Source organism: Dipodomys merriami, unplaced genomic scaffold (assembly GCF_024711535.1).
Source record: "Dipodomys merriami isolate MVZ:Mamm:240054 unplaced genomic scaffold, mDipMer1.0.p SCAF_34, whole genome shotgun sequence".
NCBI lineage: Eukaryota > Metazoa > Chordata > Mammalia > Rodentia > Heteromyidae > Dipodomys > Dipodomys merriami.
The window spans coordinates 13910659-13937033 of record NW_027204937.1 but is presented as its reverse complement, the minus strand read 5'-3'; the positions used below and the strand labels follow the sequence as shown (position 1 = coordinate 13937033).

The 26375-nt window shown below is 43.6% G+C and overlaps 1 protein-coding gene across 9 annotated transcripts in view; it reads right to left on the bottom strand.

Moving 5' to 3' along the window:
* Positions 1-26375, bottom strand: part of LOC138803420 (ERI1 exoribonuclease 3) — a 134823-nt gene that overhangs the window by 79745 nt on the left and 28703 nt on the right. For all 9 annotated transcript variants that reach the window (XM_069987398.1, XM_069987401.1, XM_069987403.1 and 6 more), the window contains 3 exons: positions 20061-20177; positions 13384-13443; positions 9402-9493 (listed from right to left, as the gene is read on the bottom strand). In XM_069987398.1, coding sequence (XP_069843499.1) covers positions 9402-9493; positions 13384-13443; positions 20061-20177 — 269 coding nt within the window. The remainder of the gene's footprint in view (positions 1-9401; positions 9494-13383; positions 13444-20060; positions 20178-26375) is intronic.

Below are 26375 nucleotides of genomic sequence, written 5' to 3'. Positions count from 1 at the left end.
TACCACTGAGCCACCTTCCCAGCCCCTGGAAAAGGTTTTTTTTAAAAAAAATTATTTTATTGTTATTATAAAGGTGATATACAGTTACAAAAGTCAGTTAGCGTATATTTTTTTGGACAATGTCACCCCTTGCCTTGCTCTCTCCTAGTTTTTCCCATCCATCCCCACCCACAAGTTGTATATTTGATTTTTAACATAGTGTTTAGTAAGTAACACTGCTGCATTTGTTTAGCCTTTGTCCGTCCATTTCTGTGCCTCCTGGAAAAGGTTCTTGATCTTTATCTGGGTGGTAGTAATACAGGTATATACTTGTATATAAATTTATCATACTATAGATTATAGTATACTTCAAATGTTCTACCATGTCTATTCAATACTAAAATCTTAAATTAAAAAAAACACCAAAAACTGATACCTGTCACAAAAAAAAAGTTAAAGAAAAAAAAAAAACTACTGATCTAAGAAGTATCTTACACAAAGGAAAATGCTTGCCAAGAACTGGGATTTTCTTCTCCTGGGAGCTTAAGATCAAGACTCTCTGGTTAAGCATCTTGAGACCTTTCACTCTCTACCTGACAGAGGAGATGGGTTCAAGCAAACAGCCAAGACCTGGAAAGACTAAATATGTTCAAAATACTGAGCAGTCAGGCCTAAGTTCTAGACTATAAGGAAATGGCCTGCTGGGAGGCTGCATTGGAGGCTCCACCCCATGACAGGTGAGCCCTTTGGAAAATGAAATTATCAAACAGTCCAGGTATTGCCAGCTGGTTCTGAGGCCCTCTGAAGCAGCCTGTCTGTCAGTTTCAGTCACAGACCAGACTCCCAGAAACTGCCCTGAAGAGCTACAGACATCGGATCTCTGCCTGAAAAGTCAGGAAGAGACTGGCTGACCTAGCCCAATTCTGGGCTAAAGCCAAGATCTCAGCTTACCTAGCCCTTCATAGCAAGGAGTGAGTGATAAGACTCTCATGGATGGTCACAGAGAGCTTCATATATCAAATCTGGAGGCCAGAACTTAAGCAGTAACATTTGCTTCTGGACCAGTTAAGGAGTAAAGAACTATTCAGTCACCAGTTCTGTAGCAGGCCAAAGGATAAGGCTGTCATAGCCTTAAACATGTCACAGCTTGGGGCTGGGAAGTTGGTACAGTAGTAGAGTGCTTGCCTTGCATGCATAAAGCCCTCTCAGTACCATGAAGGCCTAAGCACCACATAAACCCTCACCATCTCGATTCCTCAGCACCACATAAGCAGAAAAGGCCAGAAGTGGTGCTGTGACTCAAGTGGTAGAGATGAATTGCTGAGGGACAGCGCCCAGGCCCAGAGTTCTGGCCCCACAACTGACAAAAAACAAAAACTAAAAACATCTCACAGCCTGATTAGTCATTAAGGAAATATCTTTGTCTTTACCTGGACAACACTTCCATTCAGGGGGGGTCCTATAATAATCACAGTGATATAATTACTATAATGAGAAGATGAGCCTCGGATTTCTAGCCACTGCCAAAAAAGCCCAGAAAAAGGAACACCATAGACTCTGTCTGCCAGGCAGCAGCAGTGGGTCTTGACCAGATAACAGGTTTTTCCCTCCAGAGATCCTTCAGGCCCTAAGCCCTTCTAGGGCAGACCAAATACCCTAAACTAAAACTCCAAGGGAAGGTCACAGGGTAAGATATCAGGACCACATGAAAGAGTGTAAAGGGAACAAAGGCTGGGAACCAAGACTGTTCTGGCTCCACAGAAACCTGTTCTTGCTCTAGGGCTAGCATATAAGAAATGACTAATCCTTAGCCAAGCTCAAAATCAGGAGCCCCTTTGCTGCCTGGGTCTAGGCCCTAGGACACGGAGGGGAAGGTCAGATGTTTCTGAGTAGGCTGGCCCCAGGGGTACCTGAGCTCTCAGGCAGGGCGGGAGTGCTCCTCCAAGCCCAAGAACTCTCATCCCAAGGAGCTGTCAGGCTAACGAGGCTACCCCACCACCACTCCATCTGAGCGTGGCAGGCGGCACCGCACGACTGGCTTCAGGTGGCTCTTCTTTAATTAATGGCATCCCAGGCTCTGCAGGGAGCTTCACCCCACAATGAATGGCCCTCTCTCATTAGAGGCAAGCCTGCCATGATGTATTCAGGGTGAGGGCCAGGATTCATTTCCCTGTCTGTGGGTTAGGGATGGGAGGGAGGAAGAGGCAGCAGGGAGAGATTTATATCGAGTGACTTGGATTAGCCAGAGCTGAAACATGACCCCATCAGCTCAAGCTGCCTTCTTGGGGCTAACCCAATGCACCTTTGCTGACGAGAGGGCTCTAGGGAAACTGAAGGGAGGGCAGAAGGTCTGGTTCCCATTCTTTCTAAGCTTAGACTACAACTCTAAGGCCCAGAATTCCTATACAATCTCCAGAAAATCCTCCCCTTTCCACCATGCACTTCATGTGAATTGGGAGCCTGGGCTGACTGAGCAATTTAGCCTCTCCAGAACTTCTTCATGACTGGGAAGCTGACCTACTAGCTTCATAGCTACTGATATGGACTGAGGATTGAAGCCCTTACCGTGGCTTTCCGCTGGCTTTTCCACCTTTGTAGCAAGCAATACCCTCATTCTTTACTTGAAAATAGGAGGTCCATAACTGCTGTCTGGATAGGACCCAGGTACATGGGTCCTATGCCACAGGGCATCTCAAACATCAGGCTAACTGGCACTAGGGAAAGGCAAGTTTTGGTCTGCCACAAAAACATGCCAACAACTATCACTTCACTGTGATGGTCCACCAGGCTGAATCCCACCTCCAAGGTTGGGAGATTTTAGGCAACAGTATTCTTCTACCCTTGGTACCATCCTGCAGGGTTCACAAGTGACTGAGAAGGAAGAATTTGGCCTTCTATGCAAAAAAGGGAAAACTGGGCCTTCAGCTATCCCAGTTCCTACTATACTTCCCATAGACTTACATCCTGCACTTTGTTTACCACTTAGGTGGTTGTAGATCTAGGAGCTAGGTATATTCAGGCTGGCAACAGGAAGCACACAACCCTCCCAACTCCTTAAGCATACTACTCAGATCACACTGAACTTCCTTGTACACAGGAGAAAAGGTACATTTTGGAACCCACTGTTTCTATTCTCATTCTCCTTAGAATGTCCAGTTCACTAAGAATGCTAGAGATTGGCTTCTCACTTGCCCCTGTCAGCCAATCAGAAGGATGTTCTATACCTAGGAGGGCCAGGGCAGGTGTCTATCACCTGCACACATACTCACTGCATGACATCCATGATTCTCCCTAGTCCTTGTAAAAGAAGTATTCATAGACCCTACCTTCTCTACTCAGAAAGAGATGTAGCTCAGTTCCGCTTTGCTAAGCCCTATTTGGCAATGTGTCTAAACACATGCAAACTTAATTAGTTCAGGAGGGGAGCCCAAGCGCTTGCAGTGACAGATAAAAGTAACAGGAAATGAGACAAGTCAGGACTGGCAGGGAGTTCTTACTCCAGCACCTTCCCCCAGCAGGCTGCTAATCAAAAGTGAAGCACCTCAGTGCTGGGACCAACTGACACTCTCATGGGCAAGGGGCAAGGCTCTCATAAGTTTAGTGGCACAATGCAATGCCCCATGTGCTTCCAAACACAATACAAGACAGAGGTGTCCAAAGTGATGGTGGTTATGATTTTCTTAAAATGGATGGGAGAATTCATTAATTTGTGGCCCAGAAAGAAGCATTCAGGCTGCCCCAAAACATCACCTGCCACATCTCTTGACCAACCATATTCCCATACCAAAATGAACATAAATGTTTAGCTCTCCTCCAATACTAAACCAAAATCCAACTGCCAGTGTGTCAGAGAGCATCCACAGCTGTCACTCAACACAGACAAAGAAAAGGAAGAAGGTATTCCTACCAGATCATAAAGCCCTATGGACCATGAACAAGGACAGATGGCTGGACAGCACTGTGGTTCAACACAAACTTTTAGAGTCAGAATGCCTAGGTTCAAATCCTTGCTCTATTATAACAGCTTGTGTGCCCTTGACAATTTCCCTTTCTGGACTTCAGTTTTTCTGTTCGTTAAAAAAAAATGTTATAAAGGAAGTAGAGGTGTGGCTTGAATGGTAGAGAGTCAGCCTTGAGCGGAAAAAGTCAAGTGAGAGTATGAGGCCCTGAGATCAAGCCACAGTACTGGCACTAGAAGAAATGTTATAAAAAGAACTTATTTTACAGAACTGTGGTAAGGACTAGATGACATAAGTATAAACAGCACATATAGGCTCCTGCCATACAATGTTAACTCTTCTAGAAAAGTCCCAAGCCTCTAGTTCTAAAGACACAAATCTTTCACAGAAAACATTTTATACTGTGCACAGAAGATACTCCTCTCCTTCCTGGCCATGGGTCTGTGGGCCACTTCACCCAACTCCCTGATATCAGCAGCTTAGTTCTTTAATTTCTCACATTCAGGTTAGGCCAGCAAGGCCAAAGACTTCTCCTTCTGTTCCATTTATCCTATACAATAACAACTAATGTTCCCTAAATCTACCTGCTATCATTTTTTTTTTTTTTTTGCCGTTCTTCTGGACCAGGGATTCCAAGAATCACTTCATTGTACCTCATAGGGTTGAAGGTATGTAAAATGTGTATTTAGCATATGTGAGGCCCTGGGTACAATCTCCAATACCAAAAATCCAACCTCTGCAAAAAAAAACACACCCAATAACAACAAAAGGAAATCATTCAACAAATATTTGCTTAACAACTATTACAAGTCAAGCCTTATCCTAATTGTATTTACAATCTAGTAAGGAAAACAGAGAAGTAGAGAAAGCTATGATAAAATTTTATGTATGAATAAATACAAGCTCCAGAAACATAAAGGAAAGCACTTAGAGAAAGATGTTAGAAAGTGGCCAGCTATATATAGCCTCTGAATGAGGTGGATGGTTCATAGAGAACTTACGGATCTAGAGAGAGAAGAAAGTAAGAGATGTGAAGAACTCAACAGGGTGGACTTGAACTTGAGGACAAGGATGAAGCTTGTCACAGCTTAGACAGTAGTCTGACATAATTCGCTACAATTTGGAATAAAGAAGTAGCAAGACTGGAGTCAAGGACACTATTTAGAAGACTACATTAATCAAGAAGAACATGATCATCTTAACTTTGGCAGTGGTGGTCTGAGAAACCTCTGCAAGGCACAATCAAAAGAATTTGGCAACTACTGGTGGTAGCTAGAGAAATAATAATTCTCAGGTTTCTTAGGAGAGCTGAGTGGATAAAACTAATTTAATTATTCAAGAGAATAATGGAGGACAGGCTGAGGGGAGAAAGTAACAGCTAAGTTTTTTGGTTTTTTGGTTTTTTTTAGTGTGTTTTGGGCCCGGTTGTGGAGCCTGAACTCTGGGCCTGGGCGCTGTCCCTCAGCTCTTCAGCTCAAGGATAGCGCTCTACCACTTGAGCCACAACGCCACTTCTGGCTTTTTTCTTTTTGCTTACATGGTGCTGAGGAATTGGACCCAGGGCCTCATGCATGCAAGGCAAGCACTCTACCACTGAGCCACCTTCCCAGCCCCCACAGCTGAGTTTTAAGACATTGGTGGTCATCCAGGTAGAGATTCAGGACAGGTAGCTGGGATAATCAGGCTTGGAGTTCAAGTGAAAGGCAGAGTAGATTTCTTTTCTTCAGCAGGATTATGTTAGTTCTAATCTGTCATTTGGAGAAAAAGATTAGAAGGCCTCAGTATATAGAGGATAGCTGAAGCTATGGCAAAAGATGAGCCCACTTTCTGGTAAGAGCAAGTATGAAAAACAAAAGGAAAACAGTCATATTCTACTCCTCTCCCTCCCAGGGAAGTCACTACCCATAACACTGTCCGGGTGTATGGTGCTAACATGGTGCCACTTCACTCCAGGTACCAGGAGTCTCATTCTTCAAGACTACTCTGGGGCACTTGACTGCAGCCAGGAGGGAAATGTCAACAGACCTTGCCAAGTGCATGCTCCTCATAGCGGCAACAGGCACTACACTCTAGGCAAGTACTTTTCAATCTCTAGACATTTTAAAACCTAAAGTGCTCCAGGTCTTCCTCTACACAGCATAAGTAGTGGGCGTAGCATGCCTTCTACCTCTTCCTCCAGGAAGCCAGGAACAAAATGAAGCCCAATACCAGCCCAGCACTTACCTATAACAAGTGAAGTTCCTGACCCAAAGGTAAACTGAATGTATATGAGTGTCTCCTAGAATGACTCTAAGCAGAGCCCTGAAGCCACCTCCCCCATGCCCACCTAAGTACAGGGTCCAATTACCCCAACTCTCTCCAAAGGAGCCTCTTTCCAAACTGAACCAAAGGCCTGGGCTTCCCTCAAGCTCTTCTACTTGTCTTGTCCACTTCCTGATTTGCTCCTCTTCTCAGCCACAGAAAACCCCCTAACTGTCAGCCAGGGTTGGCAAACCTAGATCATCAGACTGTGGTTTTAAACCTCAAGTTCTTCAAGTGGGGGCCTGTGCAGGTCTTACTCTTTACTCTCCACCAGTCTTAAGTGCCTACCCACCAAAGGCAGAATCTCCTAGAAGATACATTTCCTACCTAGGTAAGCAGAGAAACAACACTAAATCCCAAGGAAGCTTCAACAAACACCAAGTAAGATGAAAGAAGGGTAGGCCAAGTAAGGACGGTAACCTAATCAAGAACTAAGCCCATATTATGTTATTTCTTGAAACAGTTTAGAGAAAAAATTAAATCCAAACTCACCTTAGCAGGATCTTGATACTATAGCATCAAGCTCCATAAACCTGGGAGTACCAGCTCATCAGGCTTTGACAAAAGATGGACACAAAATGATTTTGTCAGGACAAGAACAGATTTTTTTTCTTCTCCAGTGGAATTTCTGCTGGCACTTCAGTTTCTATTTCTCAGTGCCATACTAATCAGACAGTTTCCAACAAAAGTGATGTGAAGTTGCTTTAGGGGGATAGGGGCAAGGAGAGCAATGAGAAGGGAACCATGATTTCCAGAAATGAGTATGTGAAATGAAAACATTTCCTGAATTCCTTAGACTTAGTTAAATCTGGAAATGGATGTCAAAATAAGAAGTAAGCCACATACTAACAAGTTGTGAGTGTCAATTTTACACCACCCTTGTCAGGCTCATCAGCAGCCTTTACCAGGCACACGGAAAGGTGATGGCTCTGCCGAGAGCTACTGACAAGCCTCTGACGAGAGGTTCCAGGAACACGGATAAGCTGTGCACTGTCACGCTGCACTACTTCGGTTTCCTCTCTGGCTGTTTTTATTTTGTTACACATTTAATTAAGAGCCTTCCCAGCAGTTATGTGGAGTCCTGATTCTAAAAGGCAGTTACAGAGCCCTGCTCCTCCACCCTGCCACCTGACAGCTGCTTCCTCCCGCACACCCCTCTCCAGAGCATCACTGGCCTTCCCCATCCAAATCAGCCGTCTAGTTTCTTCTGGAAACTATGTTGTCTTAGAATTCAATTTTGTTTAGCTACAACTCTTTACCTCATAGCCTCAGGGGGTTTCATCTATAAAAGGGAGACACCACCTCCTAACCAGAGACACTGGTTAGGAGGACCAAATGAAGTTCTCATTATAACTTGATTTCCTTCATACATGCTTAGAGTCACTACTCAACCAATCTTCAAGATTACCAGATTTCTTCTAAAGATATAGTATCCTGCATTATCAACACCTGTCCTGGGCCCACTGTGGTGCAATACAGTACAGGGCCCAAGGGCTGCATTGCAGCTGCAGGCCAGAGTAGGCCAAAATCAAAGATGACATCAGCTTCTGAAACTGCCTCTCCAGCTCATGGAGGAGCCAACTCCAAGCTTAAGAGGCCCAGCCAGATATTTCTTATGAACAGGAAAGTTTTCACATATAGATATATGTACATACCATCCCTATTACAGCAGAAGACTTTGAAATACAGCCATGTGGAAGCTGAGCATACCAGAGAGAGAAAAACACTAGAAAAGCATGATTCCTAGAGAAGCTGCCCTGAATAACTGGGCCTCTGGAATGGGTCGAACACACTTTTCCTGAGCCATGAGAGCCTCAAACTTTGTAAATCAGCCTAAGTCCTGCCCTCATCTAAACAGCTTCTCCTAGGCTGAAGAGCTCCACGTTAAGACTCTCCAGCCTTCAAGGGCCCAAAGCTGTGCAAGATACCACAAACAAAAACAGCTTTCCCTTCCTTGTCTTCTCCAGACTCCTCTAATTCATGTCTGCTTCCTGTTCCAGTCTATATAATCTCCCGGCAAGTGAGCATCATACAAGAGGACAGAAACCTTCTAGAGCAAACCTAGAGGTGTGCGGTGTGTGTACCCAACCCAAAGAATGTGGCAATGAGGTACAAGTGTGTTTATGTGTGCTGGGACTTGTATTCCTTCTGACTCCTCTACAAGGCACATTGATGTCCTGTGACCAAAAGGTATGCAAAGGAGATTGGTGAGAAATAATGCCTGATCTGGTCACTCCTCATCCCCCACCAATATCCACCTTATGCTAAAAGGCTTATACACATTTCTCTCTCTCTCTCTCTCTCTCTCTCTCTCTCTCTCTCTCACACACACACACACACACACACACACACACACACACACACACACTTGCTGCTGCTTCAGCCACAAAGAACACAGCAGTATTGATCCTATCAATTCTCAGCAAACAGTGCCCCCTCCCCCACCCTCCTTTAGTTCCCTGGGGTATGTCTGAAGTCAGGTATCCACGAGGACAGGCAAGATGCAGAAGTGTCAACCCAGCAAAGGAGCCAGTTCTGTCTTCCACAACCAGGACAGGATCAGGAGACAAAAGAGGAAAAACAGTGGGTACAAAGGAGGAGAGAGGAGGCTGGTGACTTGAACAGCTTCCTGGAAGCAGCTCTCCCTCATCCTACCAGGCTCTCAATAGGTCTTCTCTGCCAGATAAAATGGTACCTAGTCAAGGGCAAGGATTGTGGAACCAAGTTGCTCAGGTTTGAATCCTGGTTTTGTGTCTCTTTAGGCACAAAATAAAATAACAATAGTACTTACTTTACATGATTTTTCTAGTATTTCTAAAGCACTTTGAGCTGTAAATACTACGTGTGTGGTTAATTTTTTTTTTCCAGACCCTCTTTTAATGTTTTCTTCCAGGGCAATAAAATGTAGCCCAGAAATTAGAAGGACTGTCATGAGCAGCGAGACTTGGCAAATGCAGGAAGGCCCCACCCCCAGCAATCTAGACAGGGCTCTCTATTTGTCTACTCCAAGAGGCAAAAGGCAGGGCTCCCAGCCCCCTTCTAAACCTGGTAGCCCCAAAGACCCAGGAATCTCTACCCTAGTTGTTCTGTGAGCTTAAACATTCACACTTCCAAAAGGCAGATTCCAAGCCCTGGCAGCACAGGAGCTCTTCTCATACTCACATGACTTTCAAGTCCCAGTCTCCGCAGGTGACAAAAATCGACTTGACGTTTGGATCTAAGAGGCCTTCCTTTGCCATCCACTCATCGACCCTCTGAAAAGTACACAAGAACAGATGAGATTTTCCTGGTATTCCCTGAGCCTATAAAGAGCAACAATAATGAAATAAAGATAAGCTGCTTGTAATCAGAGCAGGAGAAAATTATAATCCTACCCAACCAATCCTATCTGCTCTGGGCTCTTAACCTCTTAGAACTACAGAGAGGTGGGCTGAGACTGTGGCTCAGTAGTAGAGTGCCTGCCTAGCATGCATGACGCCCTGGGTTTGATTCCCTAGTACCACATAAACAGAAAAGACTGGAAGTAGTGCTATGTTTCAAGTGCTAGAGTACTAGCTTTGAGCAGAGAGGCTCGGGGACAGAGCCCAGGCCCTGAGTTCAAGCCCCAGGACTAGCAAAAAAAAAAAAAAAGAACTACAGAAAGGCTCTTGGAGAACAATCCCTTAGGGAAGATTCCACGAGCCCAAGTGTGGTGGGAGAGGGAGCCTCTCTATTTCCCTTGGTCTGGAAGCCTGCTTCAGATCCCAGCAGGTTAGTCCAAATACCTTGTTGTGATATGGCCAGTTCAAAGGCATAGCCCTTATGTATGAAAATAGGGCAGGATGCCCCAAGAAGGGCTTCCAGCCCACAGCCCACTCACTCATTTAACCCTCTAACAAATTCCTACTAAACAAATTTGTGAATCTGGTTATTCACCAAATGAAAGTGAAGAAAAACATTTTCCCTTCAGAGGAGGCCTCTTTGCTATGGTGGAATGTCACACTGGCAAGTGGATAGCATGGCCTTTTCCAGCAGCAGTTTTTTATTTCTCCTTTTCCTGGTTACAGATTCAAATTCAGCAAAATATCTGAAGGCTGAACTTAATTCCTTATGCAAGGAAATAAACTGTTCCTAATCACACCTTATGTCTTTTTTTCCCCTTCATCCCTCTGACTGGTTTTATTTGCGCTCACACTGGAAATACAAATGCTAAAATCAGTATCTAACAAGAGAATTATCATAAAGAATTCATGAAGCACTGCCTATTTTTCAGAAGATCCCAGGCATGGGGAAGCAGTGTAAATGATCCCATCACCACTTCTACTCACGCAGGAGGATTATTTTTTTAAGTCTATATCACATAGTAGTTAAAAATTCAGGATTGAAAGTCAGACACATCTGGGTTCCAATCCTTAGCTCTTCCTTATCCTGCCTGTGTCATTGATGGGAAGTCATTTAAAAGTCATTTAACCCCTCTGAACCTCGGTTTCCTTCATCTATAAAACAGAGTAGGCTGGCAAACCTTATAGAGTTGTTCTGAGAATTAAATGTGATGATGTGTTAAGTGCCTAGCACAAAATAGACAGTAGGCTGAGAAGGGGAGAAAGGCAGATCATCATAACAATACAATAGATACAGCAATAGAGAAGTGATTGAAAGAAATATAGGACTTAGAGGAAAAAGTGGCTACTACCTACAGAAGCAGAGATACAGGCATGATAATTTTGTATTTGATATTCTTAACACCTGTCTCCCTACCAAAACATAAGCACCCTGAATTCAGAGGCTCAATTGCCTCTGAATTGAGTAGACACTCAATGGATATTTGCTGCCAGGTGTGGTGGAACACTCCTGTAATCCCAGCAGTCAGGAAGCCAGGAGGAGGATGTCAGGTTCAAGGCCAACGTGGGTTACATTATCAAGATCCTGTGTCACAAAATGGTTTGAAAAAGTTATTTGTTGCCAGGCACCAATGGCTCACTTATAATCTATAATCCTAGATCTATAATCCTAGCTACTTAGGAAGCTGGAGTCCAAAGGGTTATGGTTTGAAAGCAGCTTAGGTAGAAAAGTCCAAAAGATTCCATCTCTAAAATAACCAGCAAAAAGCCAAGCTAGAGGCATGACTCAACTGGTAGAGTGCCAACCAAGCAAGGAAGCTGAGCAAGTGTGAGGTTCTCAGTCCAAAGTTATTTTCTGACTGACTGAGAACCTGAGCAGGTAAAAGTTAAGTATGAGCAAAATCCACAGCCCATGAAAGGAAGGAACAGAGTCAGATACAATGGCTCAAGCCTATCATCATAGTTACTTGGGAAGCAGAGATTGAAGGGTTGCAGTTTGAGACCAGCCCAGGTATGATCACAAGACTATATCACAATCAATGACAGAGCACTTTGGCATGTACCTGTCATAGAAACACCAGTAGGAGGACTGCACGCTCAGGATGACCTAGGCAAAACTCTATCTTGAAAATAACCAATGCAAAAAGGGACCGAAGGCATGGCTCAAGTGGTAGAGTGGCTGCCCAGCAAGCACAAAACCCTGAGTGCTGAAGGGGGAAAAAAGACAGGAAATGAAGCTGAGGTGTTGCTAGACCCATTTTCTCTTTGAGTCTGATGTTTTAAGGAGAAGCCCATGCTGAGCAACTCTCTCAGGAATAGCAGTGAATCTCTCCTCCAAAACAATGGGAAGCAAAGTATCAGTGGCTCACATCTATAATCCTAGCCACTCAGAAGGTTGAGTTCTGAGGATCACGGTAAGAAGCCAACCTGGACAGAAAAGTCCATGAGACTCTTATCTCTAATAAACTACTCAGAAAAAGCCAGAAGTGGCACTGTCGCTCAAAGTGGTACAGCATTAGCCTTGACCGCAAAGAGGCTCAGGGACAATGCCCAGGCTAGGAGTTCAAGCCCCAGGACTGGCAAAAACAACAACCAAAACAACAACAACAATGGGACTGGGAGGTATCTTAGAGGTATTTATCTTTTTCCAATCTATAGTAGCTATCCTAACCCTAACCATGACTCAACCAGAAGCTGACAAGAGCCTAGAATTCAGCACTATAATAGGGAGTACACTCTGCCATTAGGTAAACCTAAAGCTGCCTTTCAGACCTGTTCCTTCATGAGGAGCCCATGAATAGTGCTCAACACTCAATCCCTTGGACAGGATTCTTGGCTAAGGGGGCTATTTGAACCTTTCTGCCCTATGTCTTCCAAGCTACCCTCTTCCCATGCAGATGTGCCCTGCTGCTACTCCAGATACTCGTCTTCCTCTTAATCAATGATAACATCCAAGCTTTGGGTCTTAAAAATACCCCTAATGAAATCCACAGGCCTTTTCTTTTTTCCCCTCCCCCTACCAAGCAGGTCTGGGAGGGGGGACCTTTTCCAGTGCTGAACATCTAGGCTGGAAGGAGTGAGAGTGAAGCTGATGCCAAGCATAGCCCTTTCCTATTCCCTTGGGCTAGAGCACAAGAAGCAGCATCTTAACCTTTTCCAGCTCCCTGAGGAGAACATCCTAGAAGTGTGGTCTCTGCCAAGGGTTTTAAAGTCTTTAATTTGATTTTCCTCACATAGGCAATTGTTGTAATTATTCTGATTAGGAATCATTACCCAGAGCAGCCTCTGCACCCGACAGGCACAATGCATCCAGCAGCAAGCTACAGTGGGGCTGGCAGCCTCGGCGCAGCTCCTGGAGGAGCTGACAGCAAACAAAAGCCATCGATGGGGAGTTCTGGGTGAGTTAATGAAGTGCTCACATGCCACGAGAAGCCAACACTAAAAGCTAAACAAAAACACCTCTGGTCCCTGGGGCTAGTCCCACCACACTACAGCTCAGCTCTCCTATTCCCCTGCCCACCCAGCATAGGCTGTCCAGAGCCTCCAACATACAGCCATGGGCCAAGCAGCACTGGGACCTTTTGCCTGTCTCCTGGCAGCACTCGGACATCTTGTCAGGAGTCAGTAACTCCTGATGGGAACAGCTGGAGATGACAGATCAATGGTTCAATACTCTCAACAGCATGTCACTGATGTGACAGCAAATGTTATTCTAATCAAGCCATAATCATAGTCAAATTACATGGCTACATTCTCTGGAGTAGAGGGGGAGAAAGGTAGCAGGAAAGGGTCAGAGGTCAGGAATTAAAGGTCATTCAACCTACCTCCAGCACTTGCTGCAGGCTTGGCTGACCATCCACCATGGCTTGTATAATCCCGGTGAGCTGAAAGGAAAGACAAACAGCCTTTGGGTGGAAAACCATAACACAGGGACTTAAAGCTGGACTGGTTCCTTTCCTTTCTTCTTCTTCTACTGTAAAGGGCTCTGGCTTGGCATTGCTTCAGGCTGAGAACTAGGTTAGAACTAGGTTAGGAAAAAAAGTCCCAGAACACAAAGTAAGCATCACCCACAAAAATCTGCATTGAGATGGGGCTATACATACATACACTGACCACAAGGTTATGTCCCAACCTGATTCAGCTTTTGTTTTGGGGAAAAAGATTTTTATGACTTTTGTATTCAACAGGCTCAATAACTAACACAAATTAGTATAAAGTAGATTCAGTTCCAAGCCTCACAGAAGTTTCTGCAAAACTTGGAGAGTGCTTATACGGACAGGCACATTAGGTTTCAGGTTTCTTCTTCTGTGAATCTCACTGTCCACTACCTCCCCTGCCATAGTCACTGTAAAACCAGGGAAGCCCCCCAGTCAGCTGCTTTCACTCTGCACACCTGAGTCTTTGATAACAACTAGTCAAGCAGAAAAGAGTCACCTATGATGGGATAGGGAAACAGACAAAAAAGCCAAAATGTGCAAAATCTGGCCTAGAGAATTTCTGATTCACAGGCCTAGGCTCTGGGTTCAATCTAGGTCCAAACAAGCTTATTATTTTGCTTTGTTTTGAAGTAAAATCAGTCCTTAAGCACAGAGTAGAGACAGATTTCCTACAAGGATGTGAAGAATGAGGATCACCTTGTCTTAAATATCAACTAGAAATCACTATGCCCAACATGTCCTGGACTACTTCCAGAAAGAGTAGTGTCTTGGGTTTGCTTGGAAACAACTTTTTTGTTGAAGTGGGGAGAAGGGGTTTAAAAATCCAATTAAACTATAATTACTCTTAATGAATACCAAATACCCAACTCACAGAAACTGCCAGCTCTAAGAGGGGAGGTTATTTTCTCATAGTGACTTACATGGAATGGTAATACACACCTTTTAGGGAAGAAATTTTCATTTTAAGAACGCTGAGTTCCTCTAGGTGGGTTTCTGTAGTTCATCAAGTCATTATTAGGTGGTATTTTAAGGAAGTGTAAGGACACAGCCACTCTATTTTATATTCCAGAAACTGTTTTTATATTAATCTGTATTTTAATTGGGTAACAGCTGCTGCCTACAGACTTCCCATGGTCTAAAAGGAAAATAAATTAGAAAGATTAACTACACTGTTGTTTCGCAAAGCTTTAACCCACAGCATGCCCACCCGGCTGGCACCTCTACACCCTTTCCTTGCTTGGGAGACCAAAGAATTGCCCAGTAGAGGGAGGGCCTGAGTCAAGGAGAAGAAAAGGTTGGTTTGCTGCAGACAGAAGGGTATGGGGGATGGGGACCGAGGTTTGAGAGATGAGGAGATACCCTGGGCCAGAGACTTTAATCTTCGAAGAACAAAAGGATTTCTCCCTTTATTCTCAGAGACCCTACTATGTGTTAAACCCTATTTTAGGACCCAGAAATGTAGCAGAGAACATTAAACATGTGCACGTATGTGCACAAACAAACAAACATACACACACACACACACACACACACATACACACACAAAAAACACAAACTGCCTCTGTGGAATTTGCATTCATCTTGTCAGTACCCTCTTATGCCCAGTACAGCTAGTACCCAGGGCCTGTCTACTATCCAGAGCCACACACCAAGCAGACAGGTAGTTGCAATGCATTTTGTCTCAGGCACAAAGGGACCAAAGAGAGTCAAGAGTAGACTGATTTCCAACGCTTGGTCCACTGTCCAGATTACATCTCTCCAAGAAAGAACTACTTCTTACCTGTGCCAAGGTACTAGATGAAAGAGTGAAAGAAAGAAGACACCATCACTGCATGCTAGCCCAGATCGCTCTTGCTAAGCTCTTTCAGATTATGGAGTTAGGGCTGGGGCCAGGACTATTGTGGAAAAGAGGGCCCACGGTCATTCTTACTTTTTGGAAAGTTCTAGGGTTTGAATGTCCGTCATGTATCTAGTCTGATCTTCCTTGGGCAAGGTCAGACCTGCTCCTCTTGGCTCTCACTAAAAGTAATTCATACAATCCTAAAGGGCTTCAAAAAAGTCTTCTTTATACACAGAACCAAAAATATCAGTACCAAGAACTCCCTCTTTGCAAACACAGGTTTTGTCATCACCTGTGTACGCTACAAGTACCTGCCTTGGGCCCAGGAAAACCATGGGTATAAGTGAGAAACTCACTATATCTGGTTCAGTGCTTACCTAACATGCATGAGTTCCATTCTCAGCACCATAAGAAACACCTTCACTAATAGGAAAAGTAGGAGACCACTCAGATGTCCTGCTGTAGAATTCCTCACTATATAGACTTCTTCCCACCTAGGGCTGAAGGTAGGGCTCCAGCATCTTGAGCTTTCACAGATGCTAGGGTCAGCAACCCCAGTATCATCAGCCTGGGAGGAGATGAATGAGATCAGCTCCTATCCTCTCTTTGCTTCCTAGAAAACATGCATTTTTACTGATGGCCCAGCCAGTCATGACTCTCCACTGAGTTTCTAGAGGATTTGAACTCAACCTATCAATATATAGAGGCCTGAGCAATGGTCCAAGTAAATACATCCTTGCAGGGGGAAGATCTGATGCCCCATGAAGGGGGGGAGGGAATTGCTAGAAGGATGTACTCATCCATCCAAGAATGAATAACCTCTTACCTGTTCTCCCAATGAACTGGATGAAGAGGGGTAAAAGTACCTCTACCTGATGCTAACAACATGTAAGACATATAAGAAGCAGTTAGTAAGAGACAATTGTATAAAATTAATAGTGGAAGTTCTATCCTAGGACTAACTTAAATCCTTCTTGCTACAGTTTAATCCCATTCCTACTTGGGTTAATATATATTTGTAAAAAGCTTTCACATTCTCACAATGAAAAGTACTAGAGCAAAGCCAAGTATTATTAAGCTGAGAACCAGGGCTCACAGGCTAAACAGGGCTCAGAGACCTTAACCACTTAAAGCAGGAGAGGTGAGAGGAAGAATTAATGTGTGTTCTGTGGCTCCTTTCACTGAGGGATTACAGATTAACTCCCACTTCACCAGACTCTGAAACCACAAGGCGAGGGGCTTTTGACCCTAACTGATAACATGGCTCGTTCCTGAGATCCCCTACCCACACAAGGGCTTTGTCCAGGGATGAGTTAGTTTCATCATAAACATTGCCAACTACAGGAAGCAGCCCAGGAAACTCAGTGCCAATACCATGTCAGCATCCAGCGCTTTAAGCGCTTTCTCCTTTCACAGTTTATCTTCAACACAATCGTATTCTGACACCAAGACAGTTTGTTGATTACATAAGCACTTGTCTCTGGTGTGCAATCTGATAATCAGACCTACTCTTTCTCTTCAGACAAAGAGACCAATAAACCTCACCCTTTGTAAGTACCGGTGCAAAACAAAGCCCTTCACTGACATTTAACAAAATGAGCATTTTTCTCTTTTTTTTTGTGATAACAACAACCAAATCAAAACAAAACCACCACACATGGTCAGGGACTAGGCAAGGCAACAGCTCAGCTGTTACTGACAGAAATACGATGAGCTGTAGAAGATTTTGGAGGTCATAGGATAGAAGAGGCTCAAGAAAGAATTAATGGTATCTCCTCCTTATTTCTGTTAGAATTACATCTCTATGCAAGCAATCACTTGGAACTAAGAAAGGACCTCAAGAAGACTAAGAATATGTGCCTTAGAGAAGTAAGAGTGCTTGCATATGGGATAAAGACTCATTCAAGCCAGGCACCGGTAGCTCATACCTGTAAACCTAGCTACTCAAGGAGGCTGAAACCAGGAAGATCATAGTTCAAGGGCAGCCAAAGGAAAGCATTTCACAAAGCCTCATTTCAACCGAAAAAGCTGGGTGTGATGGGGTATGCCTGTCATCCCAGCTACACTGAACCTAGGCAAAAAAATGAGATCTATCTCAAAAATAGCCAGAGCAAAAAGGGCTGGAAGTATAGCTCAAGTGGCTAAGTACCTGCCTACCAAGTATGAAGACCTTAGTTCAAACCCCAGTACCACCAAAAACAAAAACAAAACTCACTAAGGCAAAATCCTCTTCCTGCTGTCCAACATTGAACCCATTCCTTTCTCCATACAATCATGTGCTTACATCTATATGTGCGCACACCTCTTAACACATACAGGTTAAGAGTCTTAAGAACTTCTTGGGCACTAGAAAGAAAATCTTGCCAGAAGAGTTACTTAGGTGCAATCTGGAGGTTTGGGTTGTTGCTTACACTTAATAATGAAACATCCTCTCTGGTTAGAATGATCTCCACCACTAGGCCCGCAACAGCTAGTTCCAGTGGATAAAGTCTTAGGCTAATAGCTCCCATTTTCTATCCATGCTTTTCTGTGACCTAGTTCCACTTGTATGGAAACAGGGCAACATTAAGGTAATCTGGAGTTTTCCAAAGAGATTTTACTTACTCAAAAGAGCACGTCAGTAGTGCAGTTGCTTTGGGGAGAGAAGTGAATAACTCCTTTACAATACCTATTCATGTAAGGAGCATGCATCAAGTGCTTAGTGTGTATTAGACCTTAAAGATGGGGCAGATGGATCAGGTTCAGTTTCTTCCCTCAAGGAGCTTGTGGTCTGGTAGGGAGACAAGTATTTAGCTAAAGTAAAATAGATCAGACTAGTGCCATGTTGAAGTAAGCACAAGCCAGGCTTGGGATCAGGGAAAGCTTCCCAAGGAAAATAACCCTAAACAGAGTCTCAGAGAACAAGATGAAATAATGGGAGGATAATGGGATCCCTGTATAGGTAGAGTAACCACCATGTACAAGAATGGATTATAAGAGCTGGATGTCAAGTTTTGAATTCTGGAAGCCCAAGACAGAATGACTCAATCAATGTCTGCAATACAATCGTATCTTCATGTTCATAACAGGGTTCATGTCAAGATTCCCAATAACTACTTCTACTCCCTCAAAATTATATATAGCTGTTCTTGAAACTATCAAGGATAAAGAAAATTTTTCCTAACAAGTCTCACAATCCTTCTTCCCTTTTGCTCAAAAAGCAACACAGCATCAACAGCAATATTCTTGCTCTGACAGTAACCCTTCTTTTTCTAATACTCTGAAATTCCTACTCTACTTAGAGCCATGTTCTCATAGCACTTTGAGCCATTCCTAAGCAGGTAGCAAACTTTCTATAACTTGGGCCTGCCAGACAATCTGATCTCAGAGAGGATGAAGAGAAGCACAAGAGAGTCTACTGCCATATCACCCTAAACATACCCAATCTCACCTGACCTTAAAAGCTCAACAGGATCAGAGCTGATCAATACTTACATTGAAGGACAAAAGGACATTAGACTTTCAGGCTACTGGAAGGTATGGGTAACTGACTGGAAGGTATGGGTAACTGAACAGTGCAACCTTCCTGTAAGGAATGGAATTTCCATCACCATTAAACTGGTGATGTTTTTCAAAAGGAGTCAAAGGACAAATTAACATACCTGGTTAAGAGAGAGAAAGGAATGTTAGGAGAGAAAATGAAGGAACAACATCATTAGTTGGAACAAAAGAGCCTGCACAGATAGGTGTCTGCAACAAAGACCACCTTGGCAAGACAGCAAACACTGGCACTCAGTCCAGGAGCAGTACTTGAGACCTTGCACCTGGGCTTTGTCAGCCTCAAAGCCCACTGAGCTGCCCACTTGTGCCAAGGAAGCCCTTCCCAGCCTGCTCTACACAAAAGAAATGTTTAGGATTATTCAAAAGCTTCTCTCCTCCTATTGCGCTCCCAGGTAGAAAATAGGTCTCTAAATAAATGAAGTCTCTAATGTACCTCAGTGTCAAATTCTTAAAAGATTCCAGAAACACCCATGTTTTTTCATCATCTCTACTCAACTCATGATTCCACCACAGAATTTAACAACCTGACATTGCAGAGGGGAAAGTAGCTATAGAAAGCTTCTCTACATCATCCTGAGAATAAGAATTCTCAAGAGATCCTCTTCTTCTAGCAAGCACCAAAATCTGTTAGTTCCAGTTTCTTAATCTGTAAAACAGGTCCATACTAACCTGCTAAAAAGGTGGCCAACTATCATACTAGCATAGGTAAGGACATTTCAATCTTATCTAGCCTTTCCTCTTTCCCACATATTCTATGTCACACAGAGCCAGCTTATTAAAGGACATAGTAACATTGTGGAAGCTAAGAAAGCATAAATATATTTCCTGAAATCTTCATCTTTTGCCAATGAGTCCTAAGAGAAATAGAACTGAGCCCCAGAAGCACCTGACTCAAAGTGTCGAGTCACCAAGAAAGATGGAGATGAAAAATAAGGGAAAATTTGGGGAAGCTGGGGCAGATTTTGCCACTACTCTCCCTGGGCCCAGTGATCACAGTTGCAAAAGTTAAGAATCTTTGACTCTTCACAGACTAAAGTCACTTGAAAAGCCAATTGCTAGGCCCAAAGTACACTTGTCTTAATCCTTGATCAGACCTAAGCTTTCCCTAAGTAGTCTATACAGAACAACAATGATCCCAGAGCTCTTCTCCCAGCAACCCTTGCTGCACATCCAGAGTCCTTACCTCTGTACAGAAGGGGGTAAGCTGTGGATGGACTACAGGCTGGACATACATGTGAAAGGTAGATTCAATCTCCATGGTCCGGCCATTTAGCTTCAGGATGGGGAACTCAATGATTTCCTAAAATGCCAAAGACACAGGGAAAAAAGTAAATTATTTTGGTCAACCATTTCAAATAATAACTTCAAGTTCAGAAAAGATAAGTTGCCCATTACTCCTGCAGGCCAAATCCAAGATTAGGAAAGAAGGTGCCAGCCCAGTTATGATTCTAACCCTCCAACCCTCCTGGCTGCTAATAGGCTCATGGGCTCTAGGAATAGGACATCCTCCCCACCCACCATTTCTAGGAGGAGGAAGGAAGACAGTAATCTGCCTTAGTTTTCCTGACAGTCCTCTACCAGAGACTTGAGTCCCTAAAAGAGGAGGCCCTCTTTCCTCTTGTCCAGGTCCCTGTCCTAGCCTGAATCTGAATCTCTAGCCACGCAGACAACCAGTCATTAGAGCAGCACACACATTTTCCTATAAGAAGTTTAAAAAAATAGTATCTTCATTCATTTTTATGAAAAACAAAAGATAAATAATAAAGCCAAAGGAGATACCAAAAAGGAGAAAATAGAACACCAGGAGCTAGTGCCTCCCACTTTTTTTCAGGCAGTGAACACTCTCCCCCACCTTCCCTCCCTCCTCACCCAATCACTTAGCCAGCCCTTCCCAGTCCACTGGAACGTAATGGAAGAGAAGGAGGAGGAGTGACAATTTGTTTGGTGTCTCTAAGATTAATTTGTCTCCGTTATTTAATAGAGATGCACGGCACCAAGGTCCTGGTGTGCAAACAGGCTTGCAGAACACTGGCTGTGCAGCACGCCTCATACATCGCTCCTGGGAAGGGAGGGATGTACCAGAGGGGGGAGAGGGCAAAAGAGAGCACGCGCGCACCAGAGAGAAGAGGGAAAACAAGGAGAGAGACTAAAAAAAATATTGCTTTTTAATATTCAAAAACAGTTTGCAAAATTTAATCAAAGCAGAGGAAAAGCTAACATTTTTACCACTTTGACATTTTTATTAGCGCTTTCATAAATTTTTAAAACATGAATGGAATTAGTTTACAACACACACAAAAAAAAAACTGCCCTGAAAACATCTGGAAGAGACAAATAGGAAATAATAAAAAAATAAATAAAAGCAAAAGTCCTCTGAGTAAAATTAGCATGTGGAGAAAGAAAAGGGGCTTTACCCACTCAGATCCCAGCAGTCGGCTCCAGTGACATCCCTACCCAAGGACTCCCAGTCTAGAGAGGACTCTTCCAGCATCACCAAAATCAAGGCAAATTGGTTCTCTTCAGAGACAGCCTGGGAGAAGTAACAACTGATGACACCTGATTGCACTCAGGAAATGGATGGGTGGGAAACAGAGGTCGTCAATCTCCTTGTCCCAGGAAAGCCACATATCCTCCCCTCCAAAATATACCACTAACATTGGACTTATTTTTCAAGCATCTATTTCAAACTAATGCACAACAGCAGGGCTGCAAACCAAATCAAGGCATTCAGATTCATGCCAAAGAAATTCAAAGGTTCTGGTTGCCTAGTCTCCCTGGGCTGATCCCCAAAGACGGGGAAGCTGACAGGAGTTTATTGCCAGATGCAGAAAGGGCAAAATGGCTAAGGATGAAGCAGAGAGAAGACCAAGAGGAGGCCAGGCTGCTTGCTTAGAGTAGATGATCTCTCCCCTCCCAATCGAACCAAGGGGGACATTCGTTTCCCAATTAACTAAGGCTTCTTCTGTTTCCCACAAACCATTACAAAGCAGACCAAGTAGAGGGAGTTCAGCTCTGAATAACAAATTTGAGCACTTGCACATACAGCATACATATTGGTCCCCCTGAAAAAGAAAATATTCAAGATTTCCAAGAGCTAACTCTGAGGTACAGTTGAGTCAGGCTGCTCTAACTCCCTAATTGCTGGTAAATCCTTCCTCCCACTAAGAGAAACACCTCACCCAATAGAAAGAGTTCCATAGCATGGTGAGTTTGGCTGCTCTGGTGTCTAAGGAAACAAATATGGCCAGTGCCTTACTAACAATGTTAGCTGGGCCCACAATGAAATTTAACCTGTGACACAACTGTACTTTTCATTTAAACTTTCATTTGGAGAGAAGCAGTGTTTGGAGACCTGCAGTTTGTCCTGCTAATAAAGACAAGTGTTGGGACCTTTAAGGATGCCATTCATCTTTGGCTTTTATTAAATTCAATTTTCTTAAGCCCATGATACATTATGAAATTAGGAGTTGACATTCATCTGGAAACAAAAGTATCTATCAAACATAAACGGGGGGGGGGGATCTCTATTACAAAGAATTTATGGCTTAAAGTTGATCTCTTTCCACTTTTTTACAAGCACATGGTTTGTTTTAGATATGTGAAATGTTATTGTAGATCTGGAATTCCATTAGTATTTATTATAAAATAGTATGCACTTCAGCTCCCCCTCTGACCAGCACCAAAGCCAGCATCCCTGGTAGTTTCTCTAAAGATTCAGTCTTTGGGGTTTCTACACTGAAATTCAGTAGCAAGTCTCCCGATGCTGATTCCTTATCCATAGAAAAATGGAACCAACCTCAAACCAACGTCACCCTTCTACAGACAAAGAGCAAACCAGCTGCAGCTCCATGCCCCTTCTCCCTCCCAAAAAGCATCAATCCTTGAAACGAATAGATCAAAGGCCCAAAGCATATCAAATTGGACCCATTATAACATACTTCTCTGATGTTGTTAGCCCATCAGCCAGTTCTACTCAAGAATAAAAAGAGGGGGCTGGGAAGGTGGCTCAGTGGTAGAGTACTTGCCTTGAATACATGAGGCCCTGGGTTTGATTCCTCAGCACCATATAAGCAGAAAAAAAGCCAGAAGTGGAGTTGTGGCTCAAGTGGTAGTAGACTGCTAGCCTTGAGCCAAAGAGTTGAGGGACAGCGCCCAGGCCCAGAGTTCAGGCCCCACAACCGACAAAAAAAAAAATTTTTTTTTTAAAAAAAAAAGAAGAATAAAAAGAGGGACTTTCAAGAGACAGTCTCATAGCCTGATTTTGCAGGAGAGAAGCAATTCCTCATCAGCATCAGGAGTTATTATAACAAATTCATTCTGGATGCATCCACTGAAGATGCACAAGAGGAGCTTTTGAGCTTTTTGTTCTGATTCTGAGCAGTCAGAACAGAAAGGACCTCACTTAGGTACTTCTTGTGTTTTCATCTACTTTTTTTTTTTTTTTTTTTTGTCGGTCGTGGGGTTTGAACTCTGGGCTTGGGCACTGTCCTTGTGCTCTTCAGCTCAAAGCAAGCACTCTACCGCTTCAGCCACAGCACCACTTCCGGTTTTCTAGCGGTTTATTAGAGATAAAGAGTCTCACGAACTTTACTGCCTGGGCTGGCTTTGAACCTCAGTCCTCAGATCTCAGCCTCCTGAGTAGCTAGGATTACAGGTGTGAGCCACCAGGGCCCAGCTCATCTACATTTTCTTATTTTACCTTTATGAATCTCAGGAGCTAGGCCATGTTATCATCACCATCATCATGTCATACACCAATACTATTAAACACCTATTTTTCACGAGGCAGGAACTAGGTATAGACACAGAAATAAATAAAACAAGATGTGGCAGCTCTCTGAGATTCTGAGTCAGGACAAAGGGTAGAGAAGAGCTAGTCTCCAATACTCTCAACATTTGAAAAATGGTGTGTGTGTGTGTGTGTGTGTGTGTGTGTGTGTGTGTGTGTGTGTGTGTGTGTGTGTGTGTGTGTGTGTGTGTGTGTGTGTGTGTGTGTGTGTGTGTGTGTGTGTGTGTGTGTGTGTGTGTGTGTGTGTGTGTGTGTGTGTGTGTGTGTGTCAGGACAAAGGGTAGAGAAGAGCTAGTCTCCAATACTCTCAACATTTGAAAAATGGTGTGTGTGTGTGTGTGTGTGTGTGTGTGTGTGTGTGTGTGTGTGTGTGTGTGTGTGTGTGTGTGTGTGTGTGTGTGTGTGTGTGTGTGTGCATGCATGTGTCAGTGCTGGGACTTGAATTTGGATGTTGTCCTTCATCTTTTTGCTCAAGGCTGTCACTCTACCACTTTAACCATAGCTCTACTTTCAACTTCTTGCTGGTTAATTGGGATAAGAGTCTCACAGACTTTCCTGCCCAGGTGGGCCTCAAAACACAATCCTCAGATTTCAGCATCCTAAGTAGCTAGGATTACATGCATGAGCCACCAGTGTCCAAATGGAAGTATCTTATTTCTTACATTTATTGTTTACTCTGTCAAAAGACACTGTACAAAGTGCCAATAGGATCTCAATCCTCCAAGTAACTCATTATGTAGGAATCATTACTATCCCTATTTCACAATAAACTAAGGCCCAAGAAGGTAAGGCAACTTGCTTACATCTATACTTCTAGTAAAGAAGTAGTAAAGAATGAAGGCAGAACTCCAAATAAGAAATAAGGAGACTTAGCTTTCAAAGTCAATAGGGTTAAAAAAATGTCTGAAGGGAACTTGGTCTGCTATCTCCTAGTAAAAGGCTGCTCTTAAATCATAGGAAGCCTACAATATAGGTGCAGTAGCACAGATGGTACTGTTTGTTATAAGCTACAGAATGGCAGAACCCACTAGGATCTCTTGCTACTTCACTCCCATTCTGACACTGTTTCCCTCTTTCAACTTTTGTTAAGCATACACATGAAGAAGCTAACATGTGACAGATAGAGAATATATGTCTGGCTCTAGAGCTGGATATGGTGGCACACAGCTGCAATATCAGCACTTGAGAGGTAAGGGCAGGAGGATTGAAAGTTCAAGACCAGATGGGCTACATAGAGACCTTGTCTCAATTAAAATGAAAATAAAACACTGCTTTCAGAGAACTTTCTGGAAGTTGATCTACCTAAGATGACAAAGAAATTAGGTAGTAGAGCTATGTTCATGCCTACATATATAGCACTCCAAAGTACATTCTACCAGATCCATTCACTCTCATGCCTTTAAGTGGTTTTCTTCCTCAACAGAAACAGACCACTAACCCCCAGTTTTACCTAGCTTGAACAGCTGACCTATTTGCCTGGGTCCAAGGATTTCTGGAAATACAGTATTAAAATTGAAATGGTTATCCTACAACCATTCACAAACTTCATTATTAGATTGCCCAAGAGGCTGATCTGCTGATGGTAGATGGGAATTGGTGACAACTATAAACAAAAAACCCAGAACTCAGATTTGCCAATGAATCCAGGGTTCTAAACCTGGCAAACATAGTTGCTAACTCCAATTATGTTTTTTTCTTGAGGACAGAGAAGACAAGAGAAGTAAAAAAAGACGTACTAAACAATACTCATTTGCTATATCATTTTAAGTGAGTTGGAGCAGACAGTTTTTGTTTTTATTTGTAGTACTAGAGATAGAACTCTGGGCCTTGTACTCTACTTCTTTTTTGGGGGCCTGAACTCTGGGCCTGGGCGCTGTCCCTCAGCTCTTCAGCTCAAGGCTAGCGCTCTACCACTTGAGCCACAGCACCACTTCCGGCTTTTTTCTTTTTGCTTATGTGGTGCTGAGGAATCGAACCCAGGACCTCAGGCATGCAAGGCAAGCATTCTACCACTGAGCTACCTTCCAAGCCCCAGATTTATTATTTTTTTTTTTTGTCGGTCGTGGGGTTTGAACTCTGGGCTTGGGCACTGTCCCTGCACTCTTCAGCTCAAGGCGAGCGCTCTACCGCTTGAGCCACAGTACCACTTCTGTACTCTACTTTTTGAAAACCACTCCTCCCCAGTAATTTTTTTTTTGGGGGGTCCGGTTGTGGGGCCTGAACTCTGGGTCTGGGCACTGTCCCTCAGCTCTTCAGCTCAAGTCTAGCGCTCTACCACTTGAGCCACAGCACCACTTCCGGCTTTTTTCTTTTTGCTTATGTGGTGCTGAGGAATCAAACCCAGGGCCTCAGGCATGCAAGGCAAGCGCTCTACCACTGAGCCAACTTCCCAGCCCCCTCCCCAGTAATTTTTGCTTTTAGTTTGTTTCTCAAATATGGTCTTGCATTAACTCTGCTTGGGCTGGTCTCAAATTGAGATCCTCCTATATCCCCCTCCTGAGTAGCTGAAATTATGGACAGGAACCACTACACCTGGCTTCAGAAGTTTTAAACATAGTTGCTTTAAACTTGTTCAATTAGGAACCAATGATTCCTCAGATAAACTGAGGATAAGACTGCAATAGCATTTCAAATGAAATTTCAAACCCATTATCAGCAGATATTACAAGAAATAAATGTGTGAAATAAATGTATAGGTGTTTTTCAGGG